General features: G+C 40.6%; 1 protein-coding gene across 1 annotated transcript; it reads left to right on the top strand.

Moving 5' to 3' along the window:
• The first annotated feature begins 6 nt into the window (after window positions 1–6).
• Window positions 7–13,391, top strand: LOC131131217 (uncharacterized). The gene is made up of 5 exons (XM_058075703.2): window positions 7–530; window positions 2,954–3,130; window positions 8,133–8,342; window positions 10,810–11,023; window positions 11,128–13,391. The coding sequence occupies exons 1-5, from the start codon at window positions 51–53 to the stop codon at window positions 11,304–11,306; spliced, it is 1,260 nt and encodes a 419-aa protein (XP_057931686.2). The 5' UTR covers window positions 7–50; the 3' UTR covers window positions 11,307–13,391.
• Window positions 13,392–14,909: the final 1,518 nt, after the last annotated feature.

Genomic DNA, 14,909 nt, shown 5'->3' with positions numbered 1-14,909 from the left:
TTCCCTCGCCCATCACTCCTGGTTCTCCTCGATGATTACCTCCTCTCGTCATGGACGCCTTGCAGTCGCAACATGTAGGCGCCATCGGTCAGGAAGCACAGGACATGTATCGCACCCTGGTCTTCGACACGGCTCTCAGCACCCTGCTTGCAGTGACCGTGTACGTGGCGCTCAAAGTCGGCTTGGACGGCATTCGCCAGTGGCGCGCCCGGATCTCGGTGCTCATCGTGGGCTCCGGACCCGTGGGTCTGACCGCCGCCCTGGTCGCTGTCCGCTCGGGTAAGGTGCTGAAGCTGACCGTACTGGACGAGCGCTACCGGAGCGCACTGCTGTGCCGGCCCCAGCAGATCGCCCTGGACCCACGCAGCGTCAAGTTCCTGTTGGGACTCGGCGTTGACTTTGACAACATGGAGGGTTGCTGGCACAACGAGCACTTCTTCACCAGGATAGGCGTGTTCCAGGAGTACCTGCTCAGCATCCTGGAGCAGAAGAAGCAGAAAGTGGATGTCAAGGTGCAGCTCGGCACTAAGGTAAGCACCATGGACATACTTTTAAAAGTATATTTTTATACAGCATTCTCATACATACTGATAGATGGACGAAATTATTGGAACAGGTCATCTTTACCTATTACTTGCCCTGCAGTTCACCCCGAAAGACTAGAATAAAAAGACCTCAAACTGTTCCCTCAAAGTTCGAACCATTTAATCAATATCATTATTGTATTGATTGTAATTGTCCATACTCAATCCATTCTCATAAACACATGTCAAGCTAGAGCGCAAAACCTTTTCTACTAGTTCTAGAGTTTTGAAAAATGTCACATTTTATTGTTGATCTTGTGTGATTTGCTCCTAAATGGTCTTGGAAAAGACCTGGATTCGATTCCCTCTTCGGGCATCTCCGTGTGGAGTTTGCATGTTCTCCCCGTGCATGGGTTTTCTCCAGGTACTCCGGTTTCCTCCCACATTCCAAAAACATGCTAGGTTAATTGGCGACTCCGAATTGTCCATAGGTATGAATGTGAGTGTGAATGGTTGTTTGTCTATATGTGCCCTGTGATTGGCTGGCGACCAGTCCAGGGTGGACCCCGCCTCTCTCCCGACAGCTGGGATAGGCTCCAGCATAACCGCGACCGTAGTGAGGATAAGCGGTGTAGAAAATGAATGAATGAATGAATGAATGATTTCCAACTGAATTCTCCTCAAAATATTTCTGACCTCAGCATAATTTAGGACTTAACATTTGTACAACATTCTATGAAAGTCTCACCTAAAAATGTCATATTTAATGTATTTTAGGGGTTTTCAAAATATTTTTTTACTAAACCTTGACAAATGTTTATACTGTTAGTTTATTAAAGTCTTCTTAAAGTGCCTGTTTGGAGCAGGGAGATGAAGAAAACAGACATGCACACATAGCAATGTATTGAGGCTGGCAAAGTTATCAGTTAATTTTCATTTATTGTCTGATTAATTAGGTTATTATCCCAGACAAAGTCCTGGTCATGTTGCGTGACACCCTCGTGGTATTTACAATTTTCCTACTAATTTCCTGAGAAAACACAACAATTAAGCAGTGCAAAATAAATTATTTAAAAAAACATGAAGATTATGAATAGCTTAATAACTTAAATGTAGCATTTCATACCCAAGTTAGCAGGGTGGGAATGACACCATGGGAACACCTCCCTCCCTTACTGTCTTGGCACAAAGAACTACCCATTAAAGAGGGGCGTGCATGTATGCAGAGTGTGGCCAAAGAGTGATTAAATGTTCACTGAATATTTGTGTCATGGCTGCTGACCAGAGACTTGTCGCCTGATTAAACAGTGTGAAAACAATGCTTACCATCTAAACCTGCGTATGAACTTGTTGCTCCTCCACATTGTTATTCCGGTGTGTGCCACAATGACTTTGGAAGGTTGACTTCCATCAAACTTCTGTTCTATTATCACCTTGTGTCCCATTTCCTTTTGATGAGACTGGAGATTGCGTTCAGTGACAATGTGTTTTTTTTTTCTCTCTGCCCTCTTCTCGTCTGTCAGTGCGTCTTTTCAAGTGTCTGCTATCCTGGACTTAGAGCCATTAGAGGTAGAGGAAGGCCCTTTCATCCTCTCTTCAGCCTGTCGGTGCTTCCTCTGTACCCTTTGTCGCTCTCTGTCTCTGTACAATCTCAGGCTACATTATACAGGATTACTAAAGGCCAATTCTTATGTAGCCTTGATGATACGTACATCTCTACATGGGAAAAAATATTAGACCCTTTTTTCCCTTTAATGTCTGGTACAAGTAAAGGTACCAAAAATTTGTTTTCACATATCTAATGATATCTAATGAAATAGTTTGTAAGAGTCATGGTTTTCTTGATAACAACCAAAATTAATAATCAGTAGCTTTGGTATTGTACTGCTTAGGCATTCCATGTTGTCCTGTTCATTGTATTCTTCAGGTAACATATTTGTAGTGGTACTAGCTATTAAAATTATCAAGAAATTGAAGAAACATTCATTCATTTTCTACCGCTTATCCTCACGAGGGTCGCGGGCTTGCTGGAGCGTATCCCAGCTGTCTTCGGGCGATGGGCGGGGTACACTCTGGACTGGTCGCCAGCCAATCACAGGGCACATATAGACAAACAACCATTCACACTCACATTCATACCTATGGACAATTTGGAGTCACCAATTAACCTAGCATGTTTTTGGAATGTGGGAGGAAACCGGAGTACCCGGAGAAAACCCTTGCATGCGTGGGGAGAACATGCAAACTCCACACAGATATGTGGAGATGATGCTAACCCACTCGCCTGCCGTGCAGCCAATTGAAGAAACAAGACTGAACCGTCTAATAATTTTTTTCTATGACTGTATGTCAACATGTTGAGTGTACTGTTTTGAGAGTGCTTTAAGGCCTGCAGTCAACAATGCACATTTCTACCTTTTTATTTTTAGTTCACAGAAGATTACCTGCGCCGTATACCTCATGGTGAGTGGCCACGTGTAATCGTAGTGGCCGACGGCTCGTGTGGTGACTCTTGCTCAGTGCTGGGTCTCAGCTCAGATTACACCGTGGAGTCTTGCCACGCCTATGGAGCCAACGCCAGCATCGAGAGGTTGGACCAGAGACAGGTACAATAAACACATGCAAACAGGATATTGCAGGATATTAGAGTGGCCATAAAGCTGTAATTTGAGCAAAGATTGAATAAGAGAGGAGCTGAGAAATATAAACAACTCTGTCTGCATGTCGTCAAAAACAATTCAAACTATATTATTATTTATTATATTATATTATCATATTTACTGGACTATAAGTCCCTCCAGAGTATTAGTCTCATAAGGCTGAATAGGTTGAATAGGTGTAAGATATGCTGGTAGCAATGGTTATTCAGCTACATGAAAATAAATATGAACAGAAAAGGTGTCCAGTGAAAAGTGCCTTCTTGTGGCTGTCTGTGAAATTGGGTATATATAAAATATTTCTTTTTCCATTTATAAGCCCCTCTGGAGTATAAGTCGCAGGAACAGCCAACCTATGAAAAAAGTGTGACTTATAGTCTGGAAAATATGGTACATTTTATATATATATGTATATGTATATGTATACACACATGCACACACAGTTGGGGTCAAACGTTTACATACACTTGTAGAGAACATAATGTCATGACTCCCTTGAGCTTTTAGTTATTTCAACAACTTTTCTATCAGTTTTTTCTCTGATAGAGTGATTGGAACAGATACTTCTTTGTCACAAAAAACATTCATGAAATTTGGTTCTTTTATTACTTTATTATAGGTTAAACAAAAAAGTGACCAAATCTGCTGGGTCATAAATATACATACAGCAATGCTAATATTTGGTTACATGACTGCTGGCCATTTTCACTTCAATTAGGCGCTTTTGGTAGCCATCCACAAGCTTCTGGTTGAATCTTTGACCGCTCGTCTTGACAGAATTGGTGCAGTTCTGTTAAATTTGTTGGCTTTCTGACATGGACTAGTTTCTTCAGCATTGTCCACATGTTTTCAATTGGGTTTAAGTCAGGACTTTGTGGAAGGCCGTTCTAAAACCTTAATTCTAGCCCAATTTTGCCATTCTATTACCACTTTTGATGTATGGTTGGGGTCATTGTCCTGTTGGAACACCCAACTGCGTCCAAGACCCAACATTCGGGCTCATGATTTCAGGTTATCTTGAAGAATTTCAAGGGGGGGTCCATCCCCCCCTCGATAGGGCTGGTTCCAGAGCCCTTGCTGTGCGTTGAGGTGAGTCCAACTGTATTTAGCTGGAACTTTTCAACCTCGCGGACCATCTCTGGTTCCTACCATAGAGGTGTCATTCCGTGTCAAAATGGCATCAATAAAATGTACAGTGAAGAAAATAAGTATTTGAACACCCTGCTATTTTGCTATTTCTCCCACTTAGAAATCATGGAGGGGTCTGAAATTTTCATCGTAGGTGCATGTCCACTGTGAGAGAGATAAACTAAAAAGAAAAATCCAGAAATCACAATGCATGATTTTTTAACAATTTATTTGTGTGATACAGCTGCAAATAAGTATTTGAACACCTGAGAAAATGAATGTTAATATTTGGTACAGTAGCCTTTGTTTGCTATTACAGAGGTCAAACGTTTCCTGTAGTTTTTCACCAGGTTTGCACACACTGCAGGAGGGATCTTGGCCCACTCCTCCACACAGATCTTTTCTAGATCAGTCAGGTTTCTGGGCTGTCGCTGAGAAACACGGAGTTTGAGCTCCCTCCAAAGACTTTCGATTGGGTTCAGGTCTGGAGACTGGCTGGGCCATGCTAGAACCTTGATATGCTTCTTACGGAGCCACTCCTTGGTTTTCCTGGCTGTGTGCTTCGGGTCGTTGTCGTGTTGGAAGACCCAGCCACGACCCATCTTCAATGCTCTGACAGAGGGAAGGAGGTTGTTCCCCAAAATCTCACAATACACGGCCCCAGTCATCCTCTCTTTAATGCAGTGCACTCGTCCTGTCCCATGTGCAGAAAAACACCCCCAAAGCATGATGCTACCACCCCCATGCTTCACAGTAGGGATGGTGTTCTTCGGATTGTACTCTTCATTCTTCTTCCTCCAAACACGCTTATTGGAATTATGACCAAAAAGTTCTATTTTGGTCTCATCTGACCATAAAACTTTCTCCCATGACTCCTCTGTATCATCCAAATGGTCATATGCAAACTTAAGACGGGCCTTGACATGTGCTGGTTTAAGCAGGGGAACCTTTCGTGCCATGCATGATTTCACATCATGACGTCTTAGTGTATTACCTACAGTAACCTTGGAAACGGTGGTCCCAGCTCTTTTCAGGTCATTGACCAAGTCCTGTCGTGTAGTTCTGGGCTGATTCCTCACCTTTCTTAGAATCATTGAGACCCCACGAGGTGATATCTTGCATGGGGCTCCACTCCGATTGAGATTGACCGTCATGTTTAGCTTCTTCCATTTTCTAATGATAGCTCCAACAGTGGACCTTTTTTCACCAAGCTGCTTGGTAATTGCTCCGTAGCCCTTTCCAGCCTTGTGGAGGTGTACAATTTTGTCTCTGGTGTCTTTGGACAGCTCTTTGGTCTTCGCCATGTTACAAGTTAAAGTCTTACTGATTGTATGGGGTGGACAGGTGTCTTTATGCAGCTAACGACCTCAAACAGGTGCATCTGATTCAGGATGATACATGGAGTGCAGGTGGACTTCTAATGGGCAGACTAACAGGTCTTTCAGGGTCAGAATTCTAGATGATACACAGGTGTTCAAATACTTATTTGCAGCTGTATCACACAAATAAATTGTTAAAAAATCATGCATTGTGATTTCTGGATTTTTCTTTTTAGTTTATCTCTCTCACAGTGGACATGCACCTACGATGAAAATTTCAGACCCCTCCATGATTTCTAAGTGGGAGAAATAGCAAAATAGCAGGGTGTTCAAATACTTATTTTCTTCACTGTACCTGCATTTCTTGTCCATAACATACGCATACCCATACCATAACCCCACCACCACCATGGCCACCGCAACGTTCAAGCATTTTTAGCAACTCTCAGCATGATGCAGTGTAGTCCTACACAATTGCATACAATAATACACCTATTGTTAAATTAGTGCCTCAATCATAACTGAACATTAGTATCTTTGTAAAAGTAGAATCCTTAATACAACAAAATCATATAAAATGAAAAAAGCTGAACATGGAATATGAATATGGAGTGGATACACTGAATTTCAGCTCATTTGTTCTGAAGAGAATGACATTACCAAAGCTACATCATGGTGTGCAGCTTGTACAGTATGTGCATGCAAATGGTTACATTGAAATCATTATACAGTACATGGTCTCTCCTGCTATTTGACGCCATCATAACTATTCACGTCACGGTCTCCGCAGAGGTCGTGCATGTGTCCGCTTCTTGTTTTGTCCCCCTTTGCCTCCCTCCTCCCCCCACCACAGGCTGCTTCCTGTTCTGATTGAATTTGCCTCTCAGGATATGACCCGCTCGGCCCCCCGCTCACTGTCCTTCCCATCATCCCCTCCCGCTCTGTTACCTCGTTGTCCACTAAATGCTGTTTGATCCCACTTGTGCTGCTTTGTGTCACTGAAAGGGGAACTGATCAATTGTGGCTTGAGGGAAGATGGAATGTAATGCAAATAGAGCTATTTTTCATGCCCCTCCAATGACTAAAGCTATCATGAGCAGGGATAACCAATAACTGATGTCGTGTATTTTATCACCACATAGAGCCCTTGCATGTCAATGACTTCATCTGCACATTTATTTTCCAAATGAAGTCATGAGAGGTCATTAATCATATTGCTGACACATTTCATTATACAGCGGAACCTTGAAGCTCCAATCTTGAAACAAATTTTAAAAACAATGTAAATTGTAATATTCTCTTCCAGAGTCAAAATGTGGCCATTTTACACTTCTTTTAACTCAAAAGTGTTTTAAGTAACATTTTAACATTCTTAATTGTCATATAAGTGTAAAAAGCCACTAACCACTATATCCATCCATCCATACATCCATTTTCTATACCGCTTATCCTCACTAGGGTTGCGGGGGTATGCTGGAGCCTATCCCAGCTGTCTTTGGGCGAGAGGCGGGGTACACCCTCCTTCTTCTTCTTAATTTATTTCAGACATGCATACAATGTTACATTATTGTTTCTCACATATACACTTACAATACAATACACTTACAAAATCTCTCTCTCTCTCTCTCTCTCTCTCTCTCTCTCTCTCTATATATATATATATATATATATACACATACATACATACACACACACACACACATAACACCTCATTACTACACATGTCTGAAAAGGAGCAGGAAGAAGCAAAGCTTATTAAATCCTACCAATAAGCGATTTTTCCACACATATAATCACAGAATCTTGGGAACAGCGGACACCCCAGCAAAACCCCAGAACATTGCCGTAGCACACCACCAACCCCGTCACCCTGGACTGGTCACCAGCCAATCACAAGGCACATATAGACAAACAACCATTCACACTCACATTCATACCTATGGACAATTTGGAGTCACCAATTAACCTAGCATGTTTTTGGAATGTGGGAGGAAACAGGAAACCCACGCATACACAGGTAGAACATGCAAACTCCACACAGAAATGGCCGTTTTTGGAACCACTCTATATTAAGACTAAATTATTCACCACCTACACTGCAATCCTGTCCTGAGTTGTGTCATCTACAATATTATTCCCATGACATGGCCATACAGAGTACAGAGAACTGGTGTTATGGGTATTGTCATCTCCAGATGAATGTGTAGAAAACAGGAGTTGGTCGACAATTTCACTTGAATGAAGGCCTCTCCCCTGTCAATCTCCATCACTGTTGGAGATGTGGAGCAGGTAACATCCTACAAGTACTTCCACGTTATCTTGGGCGGCAAGCTTTAGTGGTCCACAGACACCAATGCATTGTAATACACCTGTGCAATACTCATACTGTGTGCTTATTGCTATTATCCTGAGCATAATAACAGTTTTTTGGTTTCCTTCTGTGGTGTCATCACTAAAACAAACATTAACAACCTGCTTTATTTTCCCTTTCTCTTTACTGTCAGGTGCCCACACCCGAGATACGCGCCCACAGACTGTATTTCGACCTGTCAGCCTATGGTGTGGAAGCCCTAAGGGAGCACCGGAACGCCGCAACCAAATCAGGCTTCCACTTGAAGATCTACGGCACCTTCAGGAACCGCTACATGGCCCTTGTGTGCCCTGCCTCCGACACCAAGATGGTCCGTTTCCTCAGGCACACTGCCAACTCCTCTGTGAGTCTCCTGTCCTACATTTTACAACTTCATTCATTCATTCATTTTCTACTGCTTTTCCCTCACGAGAGTCGCGGGGGGTGCTGGAGCTTATCCCAGCTGTCTTGGGGCGAGAGGCGGGGTACACCCTGGACTGGTCGCCAGCCAATCACAGGGCACATATAGACAAACAACCATTGACGCTCACATTCATACCTATGGACAATTTGGAGTCGCCAATTAACCTAGCATGTTTTTGGAATGTGGGAGGAAACCGGAGTACCAGGAGAAAACCCACGCATGCACGGGGAGAACATGCACACTCCACACAGAGATGGCCAAGGGTGGAATTGAACACTGGTCTCCTAGCTGTGAGGTCTGCACGCTAACCACTCGACCACCGTGCCGCCACATTTTACAACTTAAAAAATAAAATAAAATGAAGGTAAGTTAAATGGCAGCATGAATTGAATATAACAAAGAGGCTTCAGGGGCAATTGTTTAGTATGGCCTCCTCTTTGCACAACACTTTTAATTGGGTTGCATAGGTGAAGTAGGAATTCATCACTTTTCACTCAGCAGATGGACTTTGCCTTTTGAGTCCATTAGTGTGTGTGTTTGCTTGTGCACCGTTGTGTGTGTGTGTGTGCGAATGACTGTTCAAGTGTGTTGATGCACTTGCCTGAGCAAGAAAGTATGTTTGTGTGTTTGTTTTAAGAAGTCTGCTTTTAGTGAGTAAGGGTCCTTTTACATGTTGAGTGTGTGCGTTTGTATCCATGGCCATAGATTACACACACACACACACAAACATGAGGAAAGGTACATGAGGAAAGGCTCGAGAGCTTGTTGCTACGTGGGTGCCCATTCACATCTACATGAACCGTTACTTGGTAACAGATGGCTGCACAAGTATGCGTCTTGAGAAGAATGTGTCACTGAAACAGCTAGACAAAAAAGTGAGGCTTTCTGGTTAGTAAATAAGGAAAAAAGGTTTGTCTTCACGGCTCTAACACGAAGATTTTCCTGCTAAAAGATAACCATTCATCAAAGAAAAACAAACTTAATTCAAAATTTGGCCCCGGTATTTAGTAGGGGTGTCACGAAACACCCAACTCACGAGATTATGCACAAGATTGGATCAAGAACGTGACAAGACTGGATGAATGAACGTTTTTATTTAACTGAGTCACAAAACAGTGCAGGTGCATTTTTAAATGTTTATTATTAACATTTGGAGGATCAAATATACCATTCATTCATTCATTCATTTTCTACCACTTATCCTCACGAGGGTTGCTGGGGTGCTGGAGCCTATCCCAGCTGTCTTCGGGCGAAAGTCGGGGTACACTCTGGACTGGTCGCCATCCAATCACAGGGCACATATAGACAAACAACCATTCACACTCACATTCATACCTATGGACAATTTGGAGTCACCAATTAACCTAGCATGTTTTTGGAATGTGGGATGAAACCGGAGTACCCGGACAAAACCCACGCATGCACGGGGAGAACATGCAAACTCCAAACAGAGATGCTAAGTGGAGAATCCAGGTTTTCCGATCTCCTGACTGTGTGGCCTACATGCTGAAAATCCAAACCAACATAGCCTTATGTGAAAATGCAAAACGTATTTGAGATTAATTGAGATATATCAGTTTGTAAAATATTATAAAGCCATTTCTAAAGCATTGGGACCCCATCGAAAAAACAGAACTGTGGTGAACCATCGCAGGAGTTATCCCAGATGTTAGCAACACTTGCATAGCTATATGTACACTACTATGCTAACATTACACTGTTATATATATATATATATATATATATATATATTATTTGGGCAAATACATGAAACATTACAGTGCATTTCTTATATCAACCAAAATATAACTTTCCATTATTTACATTTGTATTCAACTATCTGATCACAAGCCCAAAAGGAGTAGGCTGAAGCAAAAGCTTATAAATGCCTACCCCTTTTTGCAAGATATAATCATGTTCATGCCACAGTCTTGTTTTCCCCTGTTATTATCATTGTAATATTATTATTGTTATTTTCATTATCATTATCATCATTATTGTTATAATCTTTATCATTATTACCATTATTATTGTTATTATTATCCCCATTATTATAATCATCATTAATATTACCATTTTCATCATTATAGGTGTAAAAATTTTTGGATATTTTTTTAATTTTTTAATTATTTAATTTTACAGACTTCCTTGCTTCTTGTAGAGTGCAGTATCATTCCATCTGTTGTTTTCTGAAATCCGCAGTATTTATGCTTTTATTGTCAATTTATTAGCCCACTTTTTTTCCCCTAAGTGTAACATTTACATATTTTAAAAACAACATGATGCTCGGTTAACCTATCTTAGGATGTGTAGCAAAGCCTGCGGAGGAAGCAACCTGTCCATGAGGGGACCTTTGTCATAAGAATGTGACGTTGCACACACAAACGTCTTATCTGTCACCAAACAGGTCATGAAGAATATTTTCCATCAGTCCTTCAACGCCTACAAGACGGACATTGAACCCAGACTCAACGACGTGACGCTCTACCACATGCAGTGCAGTCGCCGCCTGTTTGAGATCCAGCTGTCGCACAGACGTGTCAGCGCTGCCTACATCGAGGGGGACAATGTCGCCGTCACGGTGGAAGGGGAGGCAGCCCGCGTCCTCAACTATGACACAGGTGGTGTCCCATTTTAAATGCTTTTGGCAGAGACAACAATAAGTCAGGAAGGACTCTCAGTCGCATTGCATTATCTTGCCAATGAGAATCTTGTATACCCCCAGGCTGCGGGGTGAATCTTGGCCTGCGAGGTCTCGAGTCAATGGGGACGTTCATCTACCGTACAGCCACCGCCGCCGACCAGAACGACATTCTAGAAGCGCTCTCAGCTAAGATGCTGCACTCCAGAAAAATGGCGGAGACTTTCAAGCAGTCAGGCCTGAGTGAGTCAATGTATGCCTGACGGTGACACAGGCAGAGCAGTTAGACACTGGGGCCCCCTAGTGGTCATGGAAAGAGAAGGTAATGATGCTGACTTTTTCACAGTTAAAACCTCAACACTGTATATAGTTCTGATTATGATTTACTGATGTCTTTGCTGGAGTAACTCATTTTTTCTGTGCTTTTCCCTTTTCTCATGGAAGAATGATGACAGTAGGACTGCATTAAAAAACATCAATGATTATATATATATATATATTTTTTTTTAAAGTCTGAATAGTCCTGTTAGTTGTGGCTGAAGATGCCATATAATGTAACAAAATTTCAGGAATAAACACAAACAAATGCCAACATTTGCTTAATCTGCATTAATATATTCCTACATATTTTCAAATAATAATAATAATATAGTAATATTATTAACAATACACCAGATACTGAGGTTCTCATTGGGAGTGACCAGGATGGGTAGGATTATTTTTAGTTATATGAAGAAAACGAAAAAAATCTGAAAAATATATTTATATATATACATGAATAAATAAAAACAAGTAAACACAGGGTTCTGTTTCTTCTGATCTCTTCCTCAAACTCAACAGCCACTACTATACACTAGTTTTTTTTAGCATTGCTGCCCTCTAGAGGTGTACAGTACTAGTACATCTACAATGTAATTAATTTCACTAAAATAAAGATCAAATATCTATTTATTTTCACAGTATTATAATTAAAATAAAGATCAAATATCTATTTATTTTCACAGTATTAGAATTCAAATCAAAATTTAATAAAAAGTGTTATCGGTTAAAATTTAAGTAATTAAATGAAGGGCATAGTATTATATTAATGGAAGTACAGTTAATGTATAGCATCGCTGCCACCTAGTGGCGGACTTTGCTGGAGTCACATAACGGTTAACCTCATCGGACCCTACTCGAAAAAGTTCTATGAATTTATTATTATTTTACCATATGTCAGCTTTTTTTTAACGGTAACTTTGTATTTTCGGTAGTCATAACCACGACTGCCTCTAGAGGGCGACAAACCCTTGGCAGGTCATACTGAATATTTGTAAAGCAAAGGTGCCTTGCATAACAAAATGAATCGATATATTGATGTATAGAAGGATTGGTGGTATTAGTACAGGATTTAAAAGGTATTTCCAAAGTATCCAGTGCTTTTCCAATGTTCAGCCTCAATATGCAGGTAGCACAATGCAAGAGACAGAATGTAAAGCTTCCTCATCCAAAGCCATTTGCAGTGTCTAATTAAAAGGGTTCATCCGCCAGTATTGCCCTCCAAGGTCAAACAGCGTGGACCTTTGAACCGGCCGCTGCTGTACTACAAGGCCTTAAATTAGATTAGACGCAATAATGAGAAAATCTTTTATCTTTGCATATAATTAAAGCGGGGATGAAGGACAATTTAATCAATGATGTGGAATGACAAGTTCGTAAATGAATTAGACTTGCCAATGGGGACCCAGTCTGGGATCAATGAGAAATGTTAAGCACAGTCTTGTAGAGCCCTTAAAGGCAGCACACATTAATATGTTATTAATATGTTACACAGCATGATATCATTTAACTTATTTATGTCTGACAATAATACTCTGGGACAGTTTAACAAGAGGTAGAATATTTCACACACATTTTCAACCCCAGCGAGAAATAAATGTTGATGTTTAATCTGGCCACAAGGGGTCAGTGTTTGCCTACAGAAAAGCTTCATACATTATACCGCATTATAAATATTATATATAATATTATATATATAATATTATATATATACTGTATATATAATATGAAATTTAATTAAGTATTAATTTTTCATTTCAATTAACTAAAAATTATAAATATTTGTCTTGAACATGTTTATACATTGTTTACGAGCTTCAAATAATGAGCCTTCTACTTTGCTTTTCATGCAGTACCCATTTATTGATATTTATTATGCCCTTTTTGCCATTTATAAAAATAAAATATAGAAGTTTATTAAGATGGCAGTGTTGGAGAACAAAATAGATAAAGTGCAGTGGCATTGTGAAGTTGCCAAACAATACACTGGTACCATCTGTTGAACTTGAGTAGGCCGTGTAATTATTAATTACTTACAAATTCTTCATATGATTTATTTATAATCCATTTATAAATGATTTTTTCAAGGTACATGTACCGGATTTTTAAAATGTCTTTCTACCAATAAAATGATACAGTAGTAATAGATTTTTTATAAAAGATATTTTGTAATAATTTTCATATATTTCCTTTACTAAGTGCTTACCAAATATGGTTCCATTCCTAATAAAGGCTTCAAAATGCCAAAACAAAGTAGAATAAAATAGACATGTATCAGTCACTAAGGTGTGTTTTTCATGTGTTGTCCTTTAACAATTTAGAATAAACACATGAGAACGATGGTGACACCAAAGATGTTCTTCCCTCTCCTCCACACTCGTCGTTTGCGTTTGAGTAGACAAGGTAAGGTCTCACGGTATTGATGAGCCTTCAGCCGTCGTCTGACACCCAGACAGGAAGTCACTGTCACATGACATGGATATCGGCACCTTGTCCGATGGTGCAGACGGCCTCTTATGTTTGCTGCCTGCACAAACAAGTCATACACACAAAGAACCCAAGAAAGAAAGAAGGACGGAGTGATGACACAATGTGGACACAATGATAATATTTAGCTTTTCTTCATATCTTAGTGGGCTTTTTGATAGGTTTCATTGTTCAAAGTCATGCAACTGGACTCTAACTTTAACACTAAGCCCCACCCAAACATTCTCCATTTATCAATATATACTTCCCTTGTTCTGAAAAGGAGTTTTAGGTCTACCCTGAAGAGAAAACAGTATAAAGTCACAACAATAACGTATCGAGACAACATCAACAAATCATATTAAATCATGTTAGAATATAGAAAACATGTCATGTAAGAAAAGCTGTGGTTCTAACTTGTAACATTAGAACCTTTCCTGGTAATATTGCAACTTCCAATATCATTTTTGATAAAATTACAATAATTGATGAGTGTTTAGCACAGGGGTCTCAAACTCAATTTACCTGGGGGCCACTGGAGATAGCGACCTAAACGCAAACGAGAGAGCTAGCGACCTAAACGGTAGCCTCCAAGTTATTTCCTTTAAACTTAAAAAGCCAAAAACTTACCACTTCCACACGGATAGGGAGGATAACTATTAACAGTTATTTAACCTTTAACATGAACATTAAAATGTAATATTTTTTTCTGGGTACATGATACCATACAGCATCCATATCAAACTTGCACGGGCCGCACTAACATTAAACTTTCATATCAAGGCGGGGGCCTCAAACTAGTGTCCTGCGGGCCACATTTGGCCCATGGGCTGCGTGTTTGAGACCCCTGGTTTAGCATGTAGGCCACACAGTCAAGAGACCTGGGTTCGATTCCTTGCTTGGGCATCTCTGTGTGTACTTTGCATGTTCTCCCCATGCATGCGTGGGTTTTCTCTGGGTACTCCGGTTTCCTCCCACATTCCAAAAACATGCTAGGTTAATTGGTGACTCCAAATTGTCCATAGGTATGAATGTGAGTGTGAATGGTTGTTTGTCTATATGTGCCCTGTGATTGGCTGGCG

This window comes from Doryrhamphus excisus, linkage group LG1 (assembly GCF_037039965.1).
Source record: "Doryrhamphus excisus strain RoL-2023G ecotype Guam linkage group LG1, RoL_Dexc_Guam_v1.1, whole genome shotgun sequence".
NCBI lineage: Eukaryota > Metazoa > Chordata > Actinopteri > Syngnathiformes > Syngnathidae > Doryrhamphus > Doryrhamphus excisus.
Note: the sequence above shows the minus strand (reverse complement) of the source record. Positions and strands in the feature narration are given on the sequence as shown.